The sequence below is a fragment of the Phoxinus phoxinus genome, assembly GCF_949152265.1.
Source record: "Phoxinus phoxinus genome assembly, chromosome: 5".
Taxonomy (NCBI): domain Eukaryota; kingdom Metazoa; phylum Chordata; class Actinopteri; order Cypriniformes; family Leuciscidae; genus Phoxinus; species Phoxinus phoxinus.
Genome location: NC_136880.1, coordinates 39485693 through 39510587, shown reverse-complemented (window position 1 = coordinate 39510587; position 24895 = coordinate 39485693). Strand labels below are relative to the sequence as shown.

Genomic DNA, 24895 nt, shown 5'->3' with positions numbered 1-24895 from the left:
CATTGGTTCTCTCTTGTTTTTGCATGTTCATTATTTCTTTGTATGACAGCCTGATAAAAAATGATGCCCACACAATTTGGCAAGTTTCATTGCATTATCACAAATAAAACAATTGAGCACAACTTATGCTTACAAAACCTTTAACACATTTTTAATAATATTTAAATAAAGGATGATGTCAATTTTCCTAAGCTGGACATGACTTTTGTCTGCAGATTATATCTCACACTCATGCCTTTATTCAGGAGTCCCATAATAATACTAAAACTATTCCAAAGAAAATACCACATGTCAACTAAAAAGAACAAGTGCACTTATATTATATTCTAAAATGTTTTTGGCGGGTCTTAGCATGAAAATATTTGGGAACCCCTGTTCAATGAAACGAGACTGAAGAATATATGTTTAGAAATTGATGGAATATTTTCTCAAAAACGTGGTTTATCACAACCACAATTTAAATAATGAGAAACAATACTTATATCAGTAGAAAGCAGGGACTTTCCTTTTTTTATGCTTAAAACCCACAAACTGTGTTTCTCAGAATGGTGGAGCAGACCACAAAATATAATGTATGTATGTTGCATGTAAAGCAAGTTTACCCACCTGGAACTTGGATTTGCATAAAAGCAAAGAAGTGGCCCTTTCCTGTTCTTGTGTGTGATTGGCCGCTTCAGGCTGTTCAGACTGAAACCTGATAAGCTTCTACTGTACCTGCATTATGTTCACGCCCAGTATATACACAAACAATCATTGTTTCGTCCTCTCTGTCCTTGGCGACCGGTTTACTGCCTTTCATTTCACTCTCCTCTGACTGTACACATGTAGGGGGAAATGGCAGGAACAAATATCTCCGTCGATAAGGACCAATTCTGTTGCTCCGTGTGCTTGGAAGTGCTGTGGGAACCGGTCACTATTCCCTGCGGACATAGTTACTGTATGGAGTGTATTAAAGGTTACTGGAGGAAATGCGAGTTAAAAGAGGAGTACAGCTGTCCTCAGTGTCGACGCACCTTTAGCCCCAGACCTGCGCTGTCCAAAAACACCATGCTGGCTGATATAGTGGAAAAGCTGAGGAGAACCGGCGTTCATGATCCTGGTGCCAAGGCAGAGGATGTGGAGTGTGACGTTTGCACCGGGAAGAAACACCGAGCTGTTAAGTTCTGTGTGAAATGTCAGACGTTATACTGCGAAATTCACTTGAAGCCACACAATGAAAGGAATCGCGGTAGAATGCATCCACTTATTGAAGTTACAAAACAAGCGCAGAAAAGAATCTGTTCTCGGCACAATAAATTGCGGGATGTTTACTGTCGCACAGACCAACAATGCATTTGTAGTTCGTGCTTAAAAGACGGACATAAGGGGCACAGCGTGGTGTCGGTGATGGAGGAGAGGACGGAAAAACAGGTAACAAAAACTGTAAAGAAAATCTTTAAATTGCACAAAATAGAGTTTGAAGAAGGCGAAGTTCTCACGTGCATGGTTTTCAAACAGAAAAATCTTGAGGAAGCGTGGAAGAAGTCAAAACAGAGGTGCAAGGAACGAGACAAGGAACTCCGAGACATGGTGAAATACATCAAGGTAGGTCTACTGTCATTGTGCTGAAAATGTACTGTGCTTTTGCTTTATTAACCCCTGGTCCTGTTCGAGGAAATAAAATAAAAACTACTTTAGAGGAATGGAACAAAACTTGGCGGTGAACACCAAATGAATGAGAAATATGAAAACAGAGCAATTTTTGTGGGATACAAACTACAAAAAAAAATCCAGCAATGAATGTTAAACTCTCTAAAACATCTAGGCCTGGATTCACAGATAGGGCTTAGATTAAAGGAACACCACTTTTTTTGGAAATAGGCTCATTTTCCAACTCCCCTAGAGTTAAACAGTTTTACCGTTTTCGAATCCATTCAGCCAATCTCCGGGTCTGGCGGTAGCGCTTTTAGCATAGCTTAGCATAGATCATTGAATCTGATTAGACAGTTAGCATCTCTCTCAAAAAAATTACCAAAGAGTTTCTATATTTTTCCTATTTAAAACTTGACTCTTCTGTAGTTACATCGTGTGCTAAGACCGACAGAAAATGAAAAGTTGTGATTTTCTAGGCCAATATGACTAGGAACTATACTCTCATTCCTGCGTAATAATCAAGGAACTGCTGCCCTACCAGCAGCGCAATGATATTACGCAGCGCTTGAAAATAGTCCCCATCTCTGTAACTTCCAACGTGACCGGCACTAAGTTTGTAATATCATTGCGCTGCTGGTATGGCAGCAGTTCCTTTATTATTACGCAGGAATGAGATCTCTCGAGAATTTCTGTTGCTCTACATACGTCATCTGGTATAATTGAAACGACTGGCTATGAGCTACGTACATTTGATAGACATTCGTAGCGGCCAATAAACGGCTCTAGGCATTTGTAAACCACGCCTCAAATACGAGAAAATTAACATGTGATTCCCAGACCACGTCTCAATGAGACGAGGTCTGACGTTAGGCAGGCTAAGGCTGCCCATCAAAAAGTGTCCCAATTGATAATCTGTTTTGTATATATGATTATTATATATGAATTTTACAATCGCTAGCCGCTAGGACAGATTTCTGAATACTAGGGTCACTTTTTCAAAACTCTTCCCACAGTGAGCACAACAGCAGTCTGTGCGCTAAACTGTGGATCATTTATCATTGCTTTGGAAGAAAATGCATTCAGTGACTACTTCTTTCAAATAGTATGAATTAATTTCTTAGACACAAACACCACCAAAACTACAGGCCAATTTGCACATTTACAGCACATACTGTACTCTTTTCAAAACTGCTAAGCTTAAGTTCAAAACCGAACAGAATAAGACATCAATTTGCTGCATTTCTACAGTAATACCATATCAAAATATGTTACAAATCTAGATCTTAGATGTAGCTGAACACCCACGCATGCGTTTCATTACCATCAACAAAAGGGGAAACTTCATTTTGTGAGTGTGTCATTCTTGTTTTGTAAAGAAATTTCACAAAACAAAACATTGTGTAATGCTATCTATTGTTGGTGTTTTTTATGTAATTGTTTTTATGAATAATAAAGTCGATTTGTTGCATTATGGATGTGAAATTGAAAGCTAGTTATAACTTTGTGAAGAAAATTGACCTATGTATTGAGAAATGTATCCTAATGATTGTACATTTTTAAATGGATTAAATTGGAAAAATTTACTAAGGAAGAAAAATATAGCACATTCATTTTGTTTAAAAAAGATACATTTATGGTATTCGCTCTAGACCAGCGAACAGTGCGAGTGTGACCTGTAAGTGAACAGGGCCGGAGGGTTAAATAACCCTTTCTGTCATTGCAATAGCGTTCTGCACAAGCGTTTGAGGAGGACAGTGAGAAGATCTTCATCCGACTGCTGCGCACCGTTGAAAAGAAGCATTCGGAGGTGAAAGAGCAGATCAGAGGTGAGGAGAGAACGGCTCTCAGTCAGACGGAGAAGCTTCAAGAGCGACTGAGTCAACAGATAGTCGAACAAAGAAGAGGAGAGGCCGAGCTAGAGGCGCTCTCAAACACTGAGGATCATATCCATTTCCTACAGGTGAAGTCTGAAATATCAACTCAATTTGTTTGTTTGTGCTGGAGGTTACGATACTCCACTAGAAACGAAATGTGAACAGCTGAAGAAAAGAAGTTGCTTTCATTCTCTTTGTTTATAGTCTGTGGGGGAAATTGGGCCATGCAGTGAATTAAAAGGTGTGTGTTTGCGTGTACATTAACACACTAACTTTACCTGTGCAGAACTATAAGATGCTCTGTGCTCCACCGGACACTGGAGGTCGGCCCTGCATTGATGTCCATCCGTACTTTCCTTTGCTGATATTGAGGAAAGCTCTCACAGAGCTGAGAGATAAAGTCAGCGAGGTCTGTGACAGAGAATCGACAAAGATCTCAGAATTAGGCGAGTATATAAACACAGATCCACGAGATCTAGCTCTCCAGAGCCGACGCATGCTTTGAATTGTATAATCTGCTGATGCACAAATGACTGTTGACTGCGATCACTGTTATATTTACAGTTGTTGAGCACGATCAGTCAGCTGAAAACTCCTTGAGTTGTCCGTTGAACACTGAAACAGGTACGGACACTCACATCCCTCCCAGCAAGTGAGTCATCAAAGCACATCAACTCACCCTTGTTTACCGGTGTAAGTTAAATGCATCTGACGTCATTCAACTCTCTGACCTTTTCCAGCCCATAGACATTTACAGCAGACTGAGCCGAGGACCAGAGGAGATTTCTTACAATGTGAGTTCGGATTTAGCACACATTGGTTATCAAGTACATCCAGTTGGTTGTTATCGCAAAATAAACCCTGACAGGGTGTTCAGAACCCCCGACACGAAGCTGAATGAACATTATCTCGCTTATTACACAGCTACTTTGCACATAAGTCATTTTGAGTTGAAATATTTGATTAGCTCATTATACCATGGTCTGCCTGAATACTGGATTTTTATTGGCAGGAAGGTGCGCATTAAAACTGTTTAATGCAGGTAGTTCCAGTCAGTTTAATCAACCACCACCACACACACACTTTATATTAGGCATCTTTAACTTATTTACTTACTTGCATAAAAAAATAAGTATACTTACATTGAAATTTGCAAAACACTTTTTCTGCTACTGAGGTGAGAGACAGGTATGGTTAGGGACAGATTTAAATGTATAGGTTTAAGGGTGGGTTAAAAGGGTAACTATAACAGTGTAATAACTTATTATAGCTTTAATTACATAAATTAATTACAGAAGTAATTATATGCAGGTAATTATAATAAGTGCAATGTAAAACATGAACATAAGTGCATTGTATAAAATGATTAATTTAATGTTAGTTCACAGTTAAAAGACACCTAACATAAAGTGAGACCCTTGATCTCGATTGGCTGGAAGGTGTGCATTAAAACCGTTTAATGCACATGCACTGATTTCATTGAAGCGTGCCGAGATCACACACAAAAACATTCCAGAGCACAGAAACTGGATATCAACGCTGCCATGTAACTTTTATTAATAAAATAGCTACTACATTATATTTCTCAGTGAGGTGCACATCGCTGTTTTTGAAGTTATTAACCTCACAGCTCTCTCTCTCGATAATTAATTCAAACTAGTGCTATGATTTATTTAAATAAATATAATCTTACCGCACTACTATATCTGTGTCTGATTCAAAGCAGGCAGAATAGATCTGACAAGCCGTAACTGATGAAAGTAACCGTCGTTTTTACTTTTCCAATCAAATATTGCACTGCAAACATCAATGTCCAGTTTTAACATACCAATGCTGGAAAATGTCCATGGTATAACCGTGATAATCCATGTCTAGCTCCATTTCGATTCGAGTGGTTCTTTGCAAGCTGTGTAGCCTATAAAAACGATAAATGCACGACTTGGAGGAAGTGGATTATGCCTGACTTAAAAGAAAAAGTTTCCACAAAGAAAAGTTCCTAGCTAGCAGTTTTGAGCCTAGACCAACAAGTTCAAACAAAACAAGGATTTTAGGAATAATGTACAGTCATTTCACATACTATACAGCTTTTCACCACAGAAAGGGACAGGATATTGATTTGAGAAGAAACAGTTTTAAAATCTTACCTGTGTTATCTTACAATCCATTACAGTGTACAATCGTTCAAGACGAACACTTCAAAAATATTTCTGCATGCCTAATATTAATACTGACGCCATCGGTTTCATTTGACCGTAAATACAGTCGATAATTCAGGTGCAAGATGGCACTAGCACCCATCTGTGGTGTAAACGTGAGAAAGAAGCACTGGAGTCATTATACAGCATTGCTATTGATGATGGTCATTATCGGGGAATAACTGACCAATCACAATAAGACTTCAGAGAGCAATGTAATAATGTAAATTGTTAGACGAGACTTCTTAGCAAAGTATCTTTCCTCTTTCAGACTTCTGTGATTTGACGTTAGACCCAAACACCGCCAACACTTTCCTCCATCTTTCTGGAGATCACACAGAGGTCACGACGGTCCAGGAGCCTCAGCCGTACCCGGATCAGCCGGAGCGCTTCGGCAGCTGGGCTCAGGTCCTGTGCACTGAAGCTCTGTCTGGATGCGGATACTGGGAGGTGGAGTGGAGAGGCGCTGGAGGAGTCTCTATTGGAGTTTCCTACAAATCAATTCCCAGGACTGGAGGGAATATGGACCGAAAACTGGGATGCAACTCAAAATCGTGGAGTTTAGATTTCTCCGATTCTCTTTGTTTGTTTCGGCACAGTAAGTTTAGTGTAGAAATACACACTGCGACACCACGCAGAGTCGGTGTGTATCTCGATCGCGGCGCTGGAACTCTTGCGTTTTATAGCGTTTCTCTGGCGGATGATACCATGTTTTTGCTGCATCGGGAGCAGACTATGTTTGCACAGCCTCTCTACCCTGGTTTCTGGGTTGGACTGGGGTCCACTTTGAAACTCTGTCGAACTTTCAGCTTCTCAGCTTAGTAATGCATTCTGTGCTCTCATTTTGTTTAACAGACAGTTCACCCAGAAATCATAAGCATGTCATTGTTCGCTCACCTTCATGTTGTTTGTTTTCTTCCAGTGGCTTGTTATTGTGGAGGCTAAACCACCCATGCAACCATTATGAAAAGGAGGACTCAGACCATAATATATCTTTGTGTTACATTTTTCATTTCATTTTTGGGTGAACTAACCCTTTAAATAAATAATAATAGTTCAAATATAAAGAATGAATATAATGGAAACTTGTAAAACCAGGACAGGAATAAAGAGCATACAAATAAAGAGTCAATACAGTGAGTTTGTTCATGTGGCTGAACAGTTTATTGCAAACCGTGTGATATAAAAGCAGCATGACCCAGTGTGAGGTGGTTCTTCGTGGTGAGAGGCTCAGATCTTGTTGAAAGCAGCAATATCAACACTCTGGACCTACAACAAAATGAGGAATGAATGTAGTTTTGGTCAATAAAACTTGATTTTTTTTAAAACATTTTATAAATCTTATCAAAGAGTAAAAATATCACAAACATTTCCATTCATATTTCACCCAAACAAAGTAATTATCGTAAATAATTGAAGACCAATATGTTTTTTTGTCATAAATATGTACTGATACACAGCACATATACACACACACATTATATATATATATATATATATATATATATATATTTTTTTTTTTTTTTTTTTTTTTTTTTTTCATGTATTTTTTAGATACCGGTAACTTATTTCTATTTTCATTACAATTAAGTAAATTTGTCAACTTTTCCTGAATTATTTTATTACAATTACTTTAATGCAATATACACACATTTGTAAATTGTTCATACATAAATATAAAACCATCTGTATTTTGCTGCAATTCACAAAATTACTAAAAAAATGCATATTTGCTTTTAGATATCCAGCTTCGATGGTACTTTAATTCATTTTTGTTTTGTCAAACACGCCATCAGGCAACTTTTTAAATGCAAACTAGCCCTAGTTTTTCAATATAATATTATATAATTATCTTATTTAGTTATTTTTATGACAATGAAATGAATGTTTTCATCCATTTTATAAAAATTACAGTAATGTAATAAAATAAAACACATTTGTAAAATATACATTATTGTAATATAATCAGTATTGTTCTACAGCATATAAAACAATTACTGTAATAAAGTAAATAAAAAGTAAAAATGCTAAAGTACAATGTCACATTGGACACATTACAGTAATGGAAATTGAATGAGAAAATGTGGGGGAAAAACAGCCCTAAATTTTTTTTTAAATGGAAAATTAAAGTGACCAGATTTTTTTAAAATCATGATTCAACCAAAAACATTGTGCACTTACGTAGTCCTCATATTTGGTGATCTCCTCTTCCAGAATGTCTGTTCCTACTTTATCGTCTTCTACCACGCAGTTGATCTGCAGCTTTTTGATGCCGTAGCCGACAGGAACCAGTTTAGAAGCTCCCCACAGGAGCCCGTCCATCTGTATGGAGCGCACACACCCTTCCAGCTTGGACATATCGGTCTCATCGTCCCACTGATCAATGAAAGACACATGATATATTCAAAACTAGAACTCAGCAGGAAGGAATTATACTTGCTAGGTTAAAGCTTGTGTGTGCTGAAGGTCTCGTACGGGTTTGACGTCCAGCAGGATGGATGATTTGGCGATGAGGGCTGGTTTTTTGGCTTTCCTCTGAGAGTACTCCTTCACCCTCTCTGCTTTGATACGCTCTGCCTCCTCATCTTCCTCATCACTGCCAAACAGGTCAATGTCGTCATCATCGTCAGCACCGTTATGTTTCTCAACCTTGGGCTTCTGGACAGGAGCAGCCTTCAGATAAAACAATATATATGGTATGTAAATAATTACAGTTGTATTTGCTTAATGCACAAAGCCGGCCTTGTTATTATTGACTTCAAGATGGCAGTATCTCACAACTACCTTGGTGACGGTAACAGACTTTGAAGCCGGCGATTGGCCCTTCTCCAGCGTGGCCATTCTGGACTCCAGTTTGGACAGCGTGGCTCTTAGATCATCCACCACTGATAAACCAAACACACCATTAATCTCACACGGATCACAATATGCTCAAACTGTGTCAATCTGTTCCAAACCCTAGTGTGTTGCATCACTGTCCACACAGGCATTTATGTTGGTCTTATGTAGGAAATAGGGCTGCACGATTAATCGCAATTGACATGTAATCGCACTTAAATCGAGATTGCTTATGGCGATTTTGAAATTACAAAGGCTGCGATTATCTTTTCTGCGCAGCTCGTCATTGTTGTACGGCTCTGTAAATGCTGCTCCATCTGAAAGCACTGTGAGTTTGAGTCTCTTATAACGTGCATTTGAAAAAGCAACATGCGTCAAAGATCTTACCAAACATGAGAAGCATTTATGAACCTCTTGTCCAACAAAAGACAACATTTAATAACATGCATTTACTCCAAACTCACTTCATAACGACAGATGAGCATCATTTGTGAGATGATGTGGCTTCTTACACAGAATAAGGCAATCGTGCATTTATAAGTCATGTTTAATCAAAGCATTTAAATCTTCTGTTTATTCAGTTATTTATACGTTATTGTACTTCAGCGGTGGGGCATATTTATCATGTCTGAGTGAGAGCGCCCTCTGGCGTTCAGATGAAGCAGTATTTACTGCACTGACAAATGGTGCATAAAATAATCGCAGCCTTTGCCAATTCGCGTGCGGTTTCATTGTGATTAATCGTGCAGTCCTAGTAGGAAAGCCTGTGGGAATTGTGCATTTATGGACATTCCCACATTGCATCGCTAACAATCACCGTGTCTTGACTTCAAGTCACTCCAAATCACTGTTGTGCACAAACAACCAACAGCCTTCTGGTCAGGAACTACAAAATTGTTTTCTAAGTAGGAAGCCATATCTCAGTCTTTTCTCATACGTACCTTTGTGCAGATTCTTGTTGTCCAGTTCTAGACTCTTGAAACGAGAGGCCAGCTCACTCTGATCCTCAGACTTACTGGCATTCTGACTCTGCAAATCAGATGGAGGAGAACTGAACATTAGTGAATTACATCTCATAAAGAGCTGACTGTTAAAATCACACCATGCAGGGCTGCAGACATGCCCAACAAAAGGTTTGTCAACCAATTAAGAACCACAGGAAACCACTTGAATGCATTTATAGCAGGATATGTTTGAAACATTGAAATACAATAAAAAATTCCACTTGATTTGCATGCAATTTACTTTGGTGACGGCTAAAACTTTAAACCAATGCATGAAAACACAGTCATGCATGACGTCTGTGCCCTTAATGTGTAAAAACCTCCCATGAAAACACTAGTCACACAGTAAACAGGCTGTTTTGGATGAGTCAAGCTGAAATGTGTGTATAATCCACGCTGCTCCAGGCTCCATTCACATGCTTTTCACACAGATGAGCAACTGAAGCGCCCCAGAGCACTTACGGTCTTCCTCTCCCGCGGTTTTTGAGAGCGCGTGTGCCCTTTACTACCCTGTAGAGAAGTCTTCACCTGAGAGATTCACATTTAACCACCACAACCAGAAAACAAATCAGAAGAGAGACAGATAAACTGCTGTAACAGAAACTGAGTTTTCCTCTATTCAAATTCAAAGAAAGAAAGACATCAGAGTAGTATGGAAGCTTGTTTCCACCGGGGAATAAAAGAGAATTGCAACTTTTTATCTCACAATTCAGATTTTTTCTCAGAATTGCAGGAAATAAACTTGCATTTGCAAGCTATAAAGTCAGAATTTCAAGATATAAACTTGGCTCTCACATTTCTGCTTTTCTCAGAATTGTTAGATAAAAACTTGCAGTTGCGAGTTATACAGTCCAATTCTAAGGGGGAAAAAAGACTGACTTTATTTTCAGAATTGCGAATTTATCTTTCACAATTCTGACTTTATAACACGCAATTCTTAAAAAAAAAAAGAATTGTTTTTCTTATTCAGTGGAGGAAACAAGCTTTCATAGAAGAGATGCATGCATTAACTGTGTATATTGCCATTCAGTTTTTGCTTCACTAAAAAAGGGTACATGACGATTTTTTTTTATAAAATGTTTGAGGTTTAATTATAATGTTAATAAAGTTTTATTTGCACAAAAAAGGGGCGGCTTCTTTAAGGATTGTCAGTAAACAACCACTGTTATGATTGGCTAACGTCATTTTATAGAAAACAGTATCAACACCCATTCGCTATTGCGCACAAGTGTCTTGAAAACATTATCCATATAAAACCGTCATTTACAGACAAAGTATTATGAAAACATTTACATATGGTTTGTAATGCAGCTTCTGTCAGATAAAATGCCCGCATGATCTCGCAAATCCCACAATATCCAAACAAGCCATTTTTGGAGCTTGATTAAATAAGTGCTTTGTTTATTACAAGGAGGACGTTTTAAGCTCTGAACCTTGCATGATATTTTAATGGTATCTCATGTCAAAAAGTAAGGCAAATTTTATATCTCATGTCACGATTCCTTTAAAGTGGTAAATAGGTTGCTTTAAATATATTTGCACAACTGTGCATAGCTCTTTTAAATAAAATTACAGTTGCACACATATCTTTGCACCTTTTCAAGAAGCAAATAAAAGCATATGTTTGCAGTGCATGTGTGAGGTCTGCTCACTTGAATCTGAGTCAGACCAAGAACATGCCATAAAAGCATAAACCACAAACACACACTAACATCTTCAGGCAACTGCAAAGCAACCTGCTTCCTTTTATAATATGAATGATGACAGATGAACAAGACTGAGAACGACAGAGCACAGCACATGCATTGCAAAATGAACAGGCACATAAAGACAAATAAAGATGTCATGTTGTAGTGAACGGAAGGAGATCAAGCTAGACCCACTTGCATGACAGAACAGTTTGCTATAGATAGGTGCTTTTAGGTGCACACAGTTGGATTATATAAAATCTTTGAGGTGTCAATCTTAGTTGATGTATTTGTGGGATTTTCTGAAGTGTCTAGAACGCATATGCTTTGATGATGCGGGAGGTGTAAAGTAACTGCTGACAGAGGAATCAAATACTGCAGAATCAGTGAGAAGAGACCGTGGGAGATTATGTCTGTTTTGGGAAAGTTATGGAGCCTTTTAGGTATCGAAGCAATTCAGTTTAGAATCTGTGCACATGATATCATAAAATTACCCCAAAATGAACCGGATAAACCTACAGAAACAAAACGGTGCACAAGCTAAATAACCAAAACAACGTCAGCTAAAAGAGTGCAGCAAGTCAAAAGTTTGTTTTCATTGATCAAATGCAACAATACCAACTTCTGTGCCCTAAAGTTTTTTTTTGGGAAAAAGCACAAATGTAAATCTTCCTCGGTTTAAATTTTAAATCACAGTTCTCAAATGTAAAGGCATATTATTCACACCCAGCATGATGCAAACATGTCTCTGTGAAAAGCTTTTTGATCATTTAGGTGTTTTAATGCAAACCCATGTATAAAAGGGCACAGAAAGTATACATTACGTACAGAAAGGCCTTAAATAACTGCTAGATCTGCTTATCTTTTACCACTTTTAGAAGAAAATAAACAACCCTAGGTATCCAAACAGTACAGCAGTAATGACTTGAACTTCTTTACTTACAAGATTGATAATATTAGAGAGAAAATTATAACTATGCAACTGTCTATTACAATATCGCATCAGACAGTGCATTGTAGTCTCCCTGAGGAAAATTTTCATTTAATATATATATATATATATATATATATATATATATAATTAACTCAAGTTTGGGGCAGTCGGAATATAAATAAATGTAAATGTTATATATATATATTTAAATAATACACATTTTTTTAATGTATATATATATATATATATATATCTTTTATTTTTATATAATAAATAAATAATTTCGGTAAAAGAAAAAAAAAATCTGCCACTCCAAATCATTTTAGAGGTCATAAATTGTGTACACGAGTTAGTAATCTGCATGTACAGTTTACTAATCCATATCTCCAGCTGATTTTGTTCTCCCTGCCAAAGGCACAGAGGGGGCTCCGTAAACATGCTAAAATAGCACAGGGATATTTCGGGAGGGCGAGTGTTTGTACTGTAGCTCCAATCTTGTGGTTGATCAGCAGCTGAATGAAAAACTGTCCTGTTCATTTCACCTCCAACTTGGTTAAAGTTTCATGACGTAGATTCAAAGTGGTCCCATGCAGGACGACAGTTACAGAGCGTCAGTAATCACTCTAGTTAAATGCGGTTCACAAGAAGATTACACTACAAATTCAGTATGCTCCAAAAAATGATTAATACCAAGAGTTGAGTTTATGATGAGTTCTTTCATTTTGGGGGCAGTACTCACTCCGGCTAGGGATTGCTGGATATTCTGTCGGGCTTTAGCAATGTCCTGCAGGATGGCACTAGAATCTCTCTCCTGGAAGGGTACAGCGGGGTAAAAAGGCCCATGTCAAACAAACCAGCAAGAGGCAGAGAGTGAGCATGCAAGCAAGCAAACAAACAAACAAACAAACATACATACACAGGTGAGGTACATAATGAAGCGCTGTCAGAGCAGTGAAAAGAAAAAGCAGACACCTGGATAGCAGCTGAGTAAACATGTATTCATGCCTCACCATTAGGATTATATCACCCTCATTCATTGGGACAACTACCCAGCCTTATACCAGTTTGTATGGCAACCCAAATGTGGAAGTTTTAGACCCTCGAATTGTGCAGTTGAAACTGCTTAGCTACAGCATCCTGATCGCTAGTGGTCAGTACCTGAGATGTCTGAGGTACGCCGTTCCTGCCCTCGTAGAAGCATCTCTCGGCCTCGTCGTATCTGGACTTGTCAAACCAGATGTTCTCCTGGGCGAGTCCCTGAAGTCCACTCATTGTGATGCTAAGAACACGAAAGAAGTAGACGTGGAAGTTAGAATTATAGTTTGTGTCAGAGCAAACATACAACTTTAGAAAGAGACTTAAAGTAAAAAGAAAAAAGCCAGAATTCAAAATGCAAGTCTTCAATGCATTTTTTAAGTAATTCATTCATGAATAACTGTGCAGCACAAATGCATTAAAACATAAGCAAACATAAATCAAGCAGAACAAGCCGAGCACCACGTGCCACATTTCCTTTCCTGTATTTACACATTATGACAGCTTACAAATTCTCTATAATTTGGATCTTAAATTGAATATGCAATTAATCATAGATTTTTCTTGCATTCAAGCTAAATTCTTGGCAGCCAATACAACCAATTATTATTATTTTTTTAATACATTTTATTTTTAATTGGTATTTTTCTATAAAAAAAGTCAGAATCTCCAAAAGTTGTAGAAAAACAAAACTTGTTGAGCAAGATTAAACTTTTAGTGAGCGTGAAGAACTAGCTAACTGCTGGTTTAAATAAGGCAGCCATGACTGACAATAACTAGCTAAATACAGCAATTTTACTCATGTTGTTGCTCACTGAGAACAAGGAACATAACAATAAACAAACAAACAAGCAATGAAAAGAAGTTATGAACAATATGCTGACAAAATAGGAATGTTTGGCTTGGCAATATACAACTATACTAAACCAACCAATAAACCCACTTTATGCCTGGCTAACTTTATGATAACGGAAAAACTATATCATCCAGCCAGGTCTTGCATTCACGTTGATTTTGTAGAATGGTTATTTGGAAGATTGATTGTCCAAGTCCTTTCAACCACTAAAACTCCTTTCATTTATTTTTTGCTGACACTGGCTTCAGACAATAGGACAGACTTTGCGTGCTAAAGCCCTCGGATTAGTTTCACACTGATCAACTTTCACCCAGCAGCCAATGGTGACCCAAACCAGGTTGAGGCTTTTGAAAAGAGAAAAATGATCTACATAATACGGTCCACAAACAACACAAAAACACACCGTTCAACAAGTCAGAAGACAATTTTCAGAGTTTCTTAAAAAAAAAGAAACTAAAAAAATTAATTGTCCCATGCCCCTAAACTAGCCATACTTGTCCCTTTTATGAGGGGCGCGCTCAGTCTCGGAGAAGACCCTCTTCCTTTCACTTTTTGGGAAATGCCGATCCCTCTGGGGTTCAGACGATGAGCGCTGGTGGGTCGAGCCCCGCTGCTGTGGATGTGACGCATAGGAACGGGTGTACGTTTGGTTCTCCTTCTCTTGGGATTGTTGTGCAACGTTTCGTTTTGCCCTAAAGACCAGGGTGCGGGGAACTCGGTCTTTGGAAGACGAAACTGGAGGGGTCCCGCTCCCAGCGCTCAACGAGGTCTGATAGGCATCGTTGGCTTGCTCATATAGGCTGCTGTTAAACCAAACCTTCTCTCCTTTAATGCCCTGAGAGGTCAGATCATGATGGAAACGACCTTCTTCAGAAGCTTGATTTTCAGACCTGGAAGAACGAGTGCGGTTTCTCTTTCCGTCATTTGAATTGGGCAGATTCCTTGTCTGTTCGTGTCTAGTATCTTCTTTGGCTCGAGACCCCAACTGGTTCTCCATCCTCTAGCTCAATTACAGCATATAAGGAAAAACAAATAAGGTACATGCTAAAAAATTAGTTTGAGCTGATGTTAGACAGTAAACGAGGGCAGAGATGGAAACAACCAACGCATCCAGAAGCCTTGCAGAACAGCCGGTTTACACCAGCAGAAGTCAGATCATGAGGGAAATGTTTTCACAGAGATTCATCAAGGGAACCAATACATTACTGGACGTTTCGCACTCAGACAGTAGGCGCGTTTCCATTACAGATTTCCGCAAAACTTTTGCGATTTATTAAAAATTTCAATAAAAAACTATTGCGAAATGACAGCGTTTCCATTAACCGATGTTATGCGACTAAAACGTAATTTTGTTTCCCTCTCGCGATCAGTCAGGATGGATGGTAGGTTGATATGGTTTATATATATCCCAGTCACCGCACGGCACTAGCCATTATTCTTAATGGAAGAAGACGTAGGCATGTTATCCAAGCATTAATGGCAAGGAAAGATCCATGTGAGCGGCACATATGTGTTTCTTGGTGATTCTCGTTTATTTCTGCTTCAAGCTCGTGATTGTGGCATTTCTTTGAGGTTTAGGCCCTGTTTACACGAGAACACTCGCGGGTGAAAACGTAAAAATATTTTATTAGATCTGCCTTTCGTTTAGACGGCGACAGTGTTTTTGGGGCTTAAAAACACAAAAAAGTGAAACCACTCCCCAGAGTGGAAATCTTAAAAACGCTCCACCGTCGCGTTCCCGTCTAAAGGGTAAAAACGCAAAAGTCTGCTAGACAGTGAAGACACCGATCTAAACGGTGGATCTCGTCGCGTACGCGTTTACGTCACAGGCATGCGCCAGTACAGGAAAATAACAAAACATTGTCAAACTAAAATATAGTATTAATTTCATTGACAAAAAAAAAAAAAAAACTGTAATTTTTGAGGTTAAAGCAGGGTTAAAGCAGCAGCTTTATCGTATTAAACATGAAAAACAGTCTCAGCGTCTCTTTCACTTTCAGTGCTTCACATTGCCACCTAGCTGCCTGGAGTGCACACTACATCCAATTTCACACACTTTTGCGTCACCATATGCACGCAGATTACCCCCCCATAACGCTCGTCTAAACGCAGAATAAAAAGTGATAACGCAACACCACTTTTGCGTTTTCTCTTCAGATCGTTTCCGTGTAAACATAGCCTTAGAATCCAGTATTCCTGTAAATCTTTTATGAATTTAATAAAGAACTCTGTCCAGTCTTCTGTCCAAACACACCGCGTCATCGACGTCAGGTGACTGTAAATGCGCAAAAACTGTTTTCATTGCAGTTTTGCGAAATATTCCTTTTTCGAATTGCCTGAAAAACCACCTCATGCAAGCATAAAAAAAAAACGTTTTTGTGATAAATGGGAGTTTTTGCGAAATTTACGTTTCCATTGAGTGTATTTTCAATTCGCAATTTGCGCAATTTGAAGGGTAATGGAAACGCGGCTAGTGTGACTTTATTCGAACTTCGTATGAAATTGTGCAGTCTGGCCAAAGATGACAGAATTAGCTAGAGGTCGACCGATAGTGGATTTTACCGATAACGATAGCTAGGTTGGGCCATACTTGCCGATAACCGATTAATGAACCGATAGTTTTTAAAATTGATACTGGATAAAAACAAACATAACACTCCAAGTAAAACAGTGCTGAACTTTATTATATTATAAAAAAAAAAAACTGTATTGAACCATGAAAACATGCTAAATGAAATAAATATATAAATGTGATTGTGAATAAATATTTAAGTCAATAAAAGACATTCATTCAAACTGAAACAAAAAGTAATACTCTAAATTACAAATAAAACCAGTTACATTCAAAATGTAACTATTTAACTGTTATTTTCAAGCCAACTTAATTAATAAAAAAGTAACAAAATTTGTATTAAAGTGAAGATGAAAAAATAAAATAACCGAAATCGAATGCTTTTCTGATTCGTTTATTTTCTGTCGGCTGTATGAACATATCAGTTTGCTTACGTCTCTAGCTTTAAATATGCAACTTCTCTGCATATTTAATGCATAAAAGTGACCAGCTGGATATGAACTAATGCAAATAGAGGTAACAATTGTGACATTAAACATTCGGGTCGGACTTACGTTTATGTTTGTCAGTGTTTTAACCGCTTGAGGTAGGCTACTTCTAATGTTAGCATCCTCTCAGCCTCGAAGGCAAACAAACATACTGTTGTGCTGTTCTTTCTCTACTAATGCAGCATTTAGTCAACAAATTAATCACTTTATAATGATATGACAAAATGTATACATACATTTTAGCTGTCGGTGCTTTAAACGCGCATCTGATGTCAGCGCTCTCCACGCAGCATGTGCTCTCAGTGCAGCACGCAGAATCGCGTGTCGAAATGAACAACACGAGGCGATTGTTTTTATTACACCTCTAGAGGCCGCTCTTGTACTGCATCATGCCAGCAGACCCTTCTCAGCTCTGACACTATGTAATGAATGACAGCGCGCGCTTCTCAGCCGCTCCAGCAATGGACGCAACCAGGAAAAACTATCGGTATATATTTTTGCCGATAACGATAGTTCCACCAGTCAACAATCGGTGCCGATTAATCGGCAAAACCGATGAATCGGTCGACCTCTAGAATTAGCTAAATTGTTGTTGTCCCTTTAATAAATAAATGTAAAAGAATATTTCACTTTTTATTTTAAAGCCATGCAAGGTGAGCAAAACAAAATATACAAAACGAACAGATTTTTTTTTTTTGCTTTTGCCCATATCCAACAAGTTGCACAAAATTACAGCCAAATGCCTCAATATATTCTGGCTTATTTTCAACTTGATCTCAATTATTACATGAGTGGCATACTGATGATTACAACACGTTTTAAAATATAGCCTAATCATTCTAGTAATAAATGAAATCTGACAAGTAATTGGAACAGAAAACAACAAAACATGCACACCTTTCACTCGAAATTAACCTCAGCTGTGATTTAAAAAGAAGAACTCTAATAACAATTTAATTAAAAGGTATAAATATTTGCAGTACTTTGCACAAATAAATGGTGTACATGGCAACAATCAAGTTGAAAATAGACGGGAATATTCCATTACCAAGGGTGGGAGGAGGATTACAGAAAAAAACAGTCCCTACCTTATAATGGTGAAAATTTGGTCATGCCAAATTTCTAACTAAAACGAAATCCAACTCCCAAAACTACGGACAATCCATCATTCAGGCTACAAACACAACATGCATTTCCATCACAACAAACTATTTAGCCAATAACAAGTTATGCTAAGTTAGTGTACTTGGTTACACAGTTTCCAGTGTCGCCAAATGTCATCACAGAGCATGTTTGCTATGACATATGGAGTTAATTTAACATTTTATTGTTTGCCATCTCCAATCAAGTTATTATTTGTATCACTTTACAATAAGGTCCTAGTCCCATTAAGCAATGCATTAACTAACAAGAACTAAAAATAGGCAATACATTGTTTATTAATCTTTGTTAACATTTGTTAATAAAAACACAACTGTTCATTGTTAGTTTGCGTTACCTCAGGTACAAGTTGATTTTAATAATGTATTAGTAAATGTTGAAATTCACATTAATAAATGCTTTAGAAGTATTTTTAAGATTTCATTATTAGTTCATGTAGTTTACTAATGTTAACAAATGTAACCTTAAAAGGTAACCGGTATTGTAAAATTAAATATTAATTGTATTTCAGATACATAAATTGTAATGAAATTAGTCTTTGAGATGAAAAGAATGAGAAAGAGATGTTGAAAAGAAAGATGAAGAAACTCATTGCAAGTGTGACATAGATGTCCGTTTTATTTATGCACAATAAAAGGAGTCACTGAGACTGACTTTGGCTTGAAGGACACGAAAAGCAAATAAACCAGAGTAACAACAACAGGTCTAACCCAGATTTAAACCAGCAGAGACCTGTAGGTCAGGATTAGATGACACGCACAGATCCGTTACAGATGCGAATATGACCCACCCTGTTTATGAACATGTGAAACATAAACTTCAACGTCATGTGTGCTGTCTATCAGTATCAACTCCAGATGCTTCATGGAAGCTTTATAAACTCATGAGCTGAGATACTGTATGGTGTGTATGAACTGGAGTGGGAACAAATTCAAGGAGTTTTAAATTCTGCAGCGGATTAAACTCATGAGTTTTCGCAGCCACGTGGCACGACACGCACAGCGGAACACTTCAGCAAGAACACGATAAAAGTGAAACATATTTACCACTATCGTGTTAGTGGAAACTTAAGTTTTACTTACTTTCGAAGAGTTTGATAAGTGACAAGCGGTTCGAGTTGAACTTCTCCGCCGGACTCCCTATAACAGAAAGAGACCGAGGAAGTCGGGTAACACGAACTTATAGCTGATAGAGGGGTGTCCTGCTAAATGTCATTGTTCATATTGAACGATGCAATGCAGGTTATGCGATTTTACCATTATAATATACGTATTTATTAGTCAAGAGTTGATTCTAATCTATACAATATGTACAAATATGTATATATTCATTAAAGTGACGGTAGTTTATGAATATCGCCCCCCCAGAGCAGAGATGGTACATTCAGTTACGTTGCACCGAAACATTCCGTCCTCCTCGTGCCCCGAACTAACAGCTGCACATAACTCAACAAAATTTGGATTTATTTTTTTATTCTCTTGACTCAAAGGGTAAAATTATATACAGATATGTGTGAGTCTATCGATAAGCTGAAATTAAATAAATTTAATGGAAATGATGGTCTTACTGAGTTTTACAAGAAATTCTCAAATGTTATTTCTCCATCTCCAAGTGTATTTAGATAGTCGTCAACTCACTCACCACTCACCAGGCGTTATAAATTTGATCCCAAAACCTTAAAATGTCCTATAACCTGTTAAATAATTATTACAAAATATTAGCCATGATTTTTGCTACAATAAATAAATGTGTTCTAGAAGATAATACCATATTGATGACTATCAGGTAATAGTAAGACTTCAAGACAGACTTGTTCTTTATATTTTAGATTTCTGATCCCTGATGACAGATTATTGCTTTTTCTTGATTTTTATAAAGCTTTTGATTCTGATAAGTTTCTTTTTATTCTTAAGTCTTTGAGTATTTTTGGTTTTGGTCCCAATTTTATCAATGCAATTTACACTTTGTACAATAATGCCAATGCTTTAATTAAACTACAACATGCAGATTTAATTGATGGAGGCATCCATCAAGGCTGTCCAATATCGCCATATCTTTTTCTGCTTCCTATGCAATTAGCCACTTTCAAAATAATAATTTGGAAGGTATGTATCTCTGTTGCAAACCCATACATATTAATAAATAAATTGGCTGATGACAATTGACAATTTTCATAAACAGGCTTTAATATGCTGGTCCCTAATATAATTTTTATCTTTATCAACATAGCTATCTGAAGTAACCAAAATATTAGACATAAAAATTAATTTCTTATTTTTAATAATTGGTTTGATAAAAATATACTTTTAGTGAGTCGACTCAACTTTTAGATGATATGTGTCTTGCTCTCGTATGAACACTTTATGCCAGAACTCTTTTCACAGTCCCCCCAAGAGAGTATGCCATTGATTTTGGTTCCTGATTGTGTGAAACCTTTAGTCAAACCTGGCCCTTAAAGGTCCTTTATGCTCTCCTCCTACTATTGACAGCAGTGGTCTGTGTTGATCGATGTCCTTTCAGCAACTTGTCAAACTAAAATATTTGCTCAATTCTTAACATAGCTCAGATGTCTTTACCTGCATGCTTGTGTAAGCTTTTGGAATAAAAAAATTAATGATGTAATATGGGAAGATTTCTTGCTTCTTCTGCGAATTTGTTTTATCTAATAAAGTTATTGAAGTCAATATTAAAATTATTAGTAAATGCTACCCATTTAAATATAAACCTGCTAAATTGAATAATCATATTTTCCCCATGTGCTCCTTTTTTCATCAGTTTGAAGAGACAAAATCATTTGTTTTGGGACTGTGTGTTGCAAATAAGGTTGACTCTTTAAACTTCAGATAGACACAAAATTCAAACAATTTTTTTATTTATTTTTTGGTGACTGAAATTAGACCATTCTCATTTTAAATTTGTTCTTAATTTACAATTTTTTCTTGACACATTTTATATTCACAAATGTACATTTTCAAAGAAAACCTTTTTTATTTTCAAGAAAGAGTTTGATTACGTAGTATTTATGTATTTATTTGATGTGCACATCAAAGCTTAAAACAAAGTAAAAACATTCTATTAACATTTTGACGCCTTATTTTTTATTTGATTATAATACTATTCTCTATTTTTCCGTCACTTTTATGTTTGCCAAAAAAGGAAAGATACTGTTTTTTTTTATCAGTGTTATGTTGAGCATTTTGCCAACAATTAGAAAACAGTAGTTGCCTGTAATGAATGTTGTTATGTGAAACTCGAAAAATGTGAATATCGTGCAAAAGATCATTTATTTCAGAAATTCAACTTAAAAGGTGAAACTTATATATTATATAGACTCATTACATGCAAAATGAGATATTTCAAGCCTTTATTTGTCATAATTATGATGATTTATGGCTTACAGCTTATGAAAACCCCAAATTCAAAATTAGAATATTGTGAAAAGGTTTTCATAGATGTAAGCCATAATCATCAAAATTATAACAAATAAAGGCTTGAAATATCTCACTTTGCATGTAATGCATCTATATAATATATTAGTTTCACTCTTTAAGTTGAATTTCTTAAATAAATTTGCATGATATTCAAATTTTTCGATGACACCAAGACACCGTATAGATTTATTGTTATGACAATACTTTATGCATTTTTTTTTCAGGTTTCTTGAAGAATCAATCTTACCAGGAGTGGGGTTCGAACCCACGTGAACATTTTGTCCATTGGATCTTAAGTCCAATTCTTTAAAATGTTCATATCCTTATTTTCCACATATGTCAACAAAGAATGGTGAATAATATTGACAGTTTATAGTTGGTCAAGTTTTTTTTCCAGTATCCTCAATATCTCTTTTCATTCTTTTACTTTTCCAAATCTAAAAGCTAATCCTAAATCTAAAAATCCAAATAAGTGATTTCAAAAGATGGTTAAAACATCCAAATTAATATTAATATCATGTAAGCTAACGCTCAGTATGAGTAACAACTTTAGTTAGGCCTATTTATATAGACCTACATATTGAAATAAACTTACTTAAATTTCTTCACAAATAAAGTAGCATTTTATGTCATCTGTTTGGTTGTATTTTCAAGAATCTCTCATCTTTGAGTATGCAGTACTGCAAGATTGTTGTAATTGTCACCTAATCTCTTGGTTTAGAGCGCTTTTCTACTAAATCACTACCAGGAGTGGGGTTTGAACCCACGAGGACATTTGTCCATTGGATCTTAAGTCCAACGCCTTAACCACTCGGCCATCCTGGTCTACAAATGAGCCGTCAGACATAGATCATGGAAGGGGAAATAATTAACTATAAAGTGTTCTTAACTAGATCTGAGATGTCCATATCTGATCTGATTGATCTGGTCAAAGCGGCTTTTTGGAGTGGAATAAAACTGTGTGATGTTCATATGCATTAAACACTTCTCAGAATATGAATTAAATCAATTCTAAACAATGTACAACCCCAGTGTTGAGCACAGTAAACTTCTAGCAGGAGTGTGGATTCGATGTGGCCTTTTGTCCAGTTACGCCTTAACCACTCGGCCACCCATGGTCTCAAATAGCATCTATTGTTGTCTTTCAAACACAGAAAAATGGAAAGGAAAACAATTAATCATAAAGTGTCCTTAACTAGGATCACCACATTAGCTGACCGATCCAGACAAAGTAAAGTGGCTTTTTGGAGAGGAGTAAAAGCTTTTGGTGTTTCTTTGACAAGTCACTTCTATTCACAATCTGGATTAAAACATGTCTGAGAATGACCTTTTGCAAACTATAGTTTTGAACAGCCTAAAGTAGGCTATCAGGAATGGGGTTTGAACCCACAAGTACATTTGTCCATTGGATTTTAAGTCCAGTGCATTAACCACTTGGCCAAACTGTTCTGTATAAATAATGCCATTACTAAAGGCTCAATGGTTCGAGTTGAACTGAGCCAGAAGGCCTCTCTGTGGAGCCTTCCTGAAACCCTTTACAAGCAGTTTCTCAATGTCAAGGAAGGATCCTCGGAAGCCGGAATTTCGAGGATGCTACGTCATCGACATCCGTCAAAGGACTGATCCAATGTCGAGGACTGAGTCCTTTGTTCGGAAAATGTCTCGTATACAGGAAAGGATGCATATGTGTATCCTTCGCACTCCCAAATCTCCCACAATCCTATGCGCGCAGCTTCGCTATCTCATTCAAAAAAGTGGGACAATTTAAAAACCAAGTACAAGGTGGGAGAAAAGTATGGAAATAATGTTTTATTTTAACCATTTCATTCATGAATAATGATCCTCAGTCAGGATTTTTTCCCTGTGTTTTTATGTCTCTTAGGGCATGAAAAACAAGATTTGATTATATATATATATATATAATTTTTTTAACAAATTTTTCACAGACATTTTCAGATGTCCACTTGAGTTCAATTGCTGTACAGCAACCAAATCAGTAGCACTTCCATTTCTGCACCGAAAGCTGACCTTTTCACTGACGTAATGATGCAATGACGTGCACTTGCTAGCCTGTTCCATACATGTTCTCCGAATGCTCGAGAAGCCTCGCCTAGCCTCTGAAGGAAATGACTGGGAAGGAAGTATCCTTGACATTGAGAAACAGCAACAGTCTGGATGGATGTATGGATGATGTTACTAATGATGTGTTGTTTAGGTTTGAGCTTTCTCATCTTACTTCAAGAGTGTATCAAACTCAATGGAAGGGAAATTTCGTGTTCTTACTGTAAGTAGAATTGCCACATCCAATCAGATTGATCTGGACAATGTGGCTTTTTAGAGTGGAGTAAAGTGACTGTTGCATAAACTAGATAGTGGATCTGGATAATCTGGATAATGAAACCTATCAATGTGATGACAATGTTCAATATAAAATCGAAAATCAACCTCCTCAATTAAAAAGACAGAGAAATAATTTAGAAAAAAACATTTGGATGATGTAATATAAGGCAATTGGTGTTATGTAAATGTTAATACTGAATCACAAAAAATACTTTATCACTATAAAATAACCACAAAGTAATTACAAATGTGGGTTAAATGTTATTAGTTTGGTTTGTTAAACATTGTTATGTTTTCTAGTTGCTTTCTCGCTTACAATTACAGGCAACCCCATTAGCCAATCATTTGTTATTGATAACAAATGTAATTTTAGTACAACATAATTTAAGTTGTTTTGTAAGCATTTTTTGACTGTTTATGAATCATAGCTTTCATTTGCACCTATTGTGTAATTACTGCCTGCTCCACCAGAGATATTCAACAATGAATGAAAAACTGTGCCGACCAACCCCTGTGCCAACCAATCCCGGTCTTCCCTGCAAAATCCCTAGAAATGGCTCACTGTCTTTTTACCAATGTTGTTTTCAATTATTCACTTTTTGTCGGACTATATTTCCTCTCCCCTGAATCATCTGCCCCTGTTTAACAAACTAAAAATAGATGTTTTCTCATATTAAATATTGATGCATCAAGAATGCGTTTGTCTGCAAAAGCATGAAGTATAGCTTACCTCTACAAAATCCCCCACACACACATCTTTGAAAAGATCAGCATTTCTCCAGATGCATTTCACAAACAGCTGCTTATATATTCAGCTGTGAAATTAGGTTACATTTTAAAGTCAATC

General features: G+C 36.9%; 2 protein-coding genes across 12 annotated transcripts; one reads left to right on the top strand and one right to left on the bottom strand.

Annotated features, from left to right (window-relative positions):
- Nucleotides 1-768: 768 nt before the first annotated feature.
- On the top strand, nucleotides 769-6840 carry ftr87 (finTRIM family, member 87). Its single transcript, XM_079612785.1, has 7 exons — nucleotides 769-1410; nucleotides 1498-1584; nucleotides 3359-3592; nucleotides 3793-3952; nucleotides 4071-4130; nucleotides 4247-4300; nucleotides 5973-6840. The coding sequence occupies exons 1-7, from the start codon at nucleotides 835-837 to the stop codon at nucleotides 6521-6523; spliced, it is 1722 nt and encodes a 573-aa protein (XP_079468911.1). The 5' UTR covers nucleotides 769-834; the 3' UTR covers nucleotides 6524-6840.
- Nucleotides 6838-19713, bottom strand: eef1da (eukaryotic translation elongation factor 1 delta a (guanine nucleotide exchange protein)). Of its 11 annotated transcripts, none has more exons than XM_079612793.1 (10): nucleotides 19360-19473; nucleotides 14551-15056; nucleotides 13324-13444; nucleotides 12905-12976; nucleotides 10006-10071; nucleotides 9481-9568; nucleotides 8486-8586; nucleotides 8177-8374; nucleotides 7883-8077; nucleotides 6838-6970 (listed from the first exon to the last, which is right to left on the bottom strand). In XM_079612793.1, exons 2-10 carry the CDS (start codon nucleotides 15051-15053, stop codon nucleotides 6932-6934), a joined length of 1383 nt encoding a protein of 460 aa, XP_079468919.1. In that variant the 5' UTR covers nucleotides 15054-15056; nucleotides 19360-19473; the 3' UTR covers nucleotides 6838-6931. The 11 variants fall into 11 exon arrangements, with proteins under 11 accessions (XP_079468919.1, XP_079468922.1, XP_079468928.1 ...); XM_079612796.1 differs by having other exon boundaries at nucleotides 14551-15060; nucleotides 19360-19445; XM_079612802.1 differs by lacking the exon at nucleotides 14551-15056 and having other exon boundaries at nucleotides 19360-19498.
- Between the last annotated feature and the right edge of the window lie 5182 nt (nucleotides 19714-24895).

Coding starts and splice junctions, on each gene's coding strand:
- ftr87 (XM_079612785.1), top strand. CDS start 835: ATGGCAGGAACAAATATCTCCGTCGATAAGGACCAATTCTGTTGCTCC. Junction 1,585..3,358: donor ACATGGTGAAATACATCAAG/GTAGGTCTACTG, acceptor TCATTGCAATAG/CGTTCTGCACAAGCGTTTGA. Junction 4,131..4,246: donor TCCGTTGAACACTGAAACAG/GTACGGACACTC, acceptor GACCTTTTCCAG/CCCATAGACATTTACAGCAG.
- eef1da (XM_079612793.1), bottom strand. CDS start 15,053: ATGGAGAACCAGTTGGGGTCTCGAGCCAAAGAAGATACTAGACACGAA. Junction 13,445..14,550: donor GCCCCTCATAAAAGGGACAA/GTATGGCTAGTT, acceptor TCGTGTTCTTAG/CATCACAATGAGTGGACTTC. Junction 8,587..9,480: donor CAACAAGAATCTGCACAAAG/GTACGTATGAGA, acceptor TTGGTTTATCAG/TGGTGGATGATCTAAGAGCC.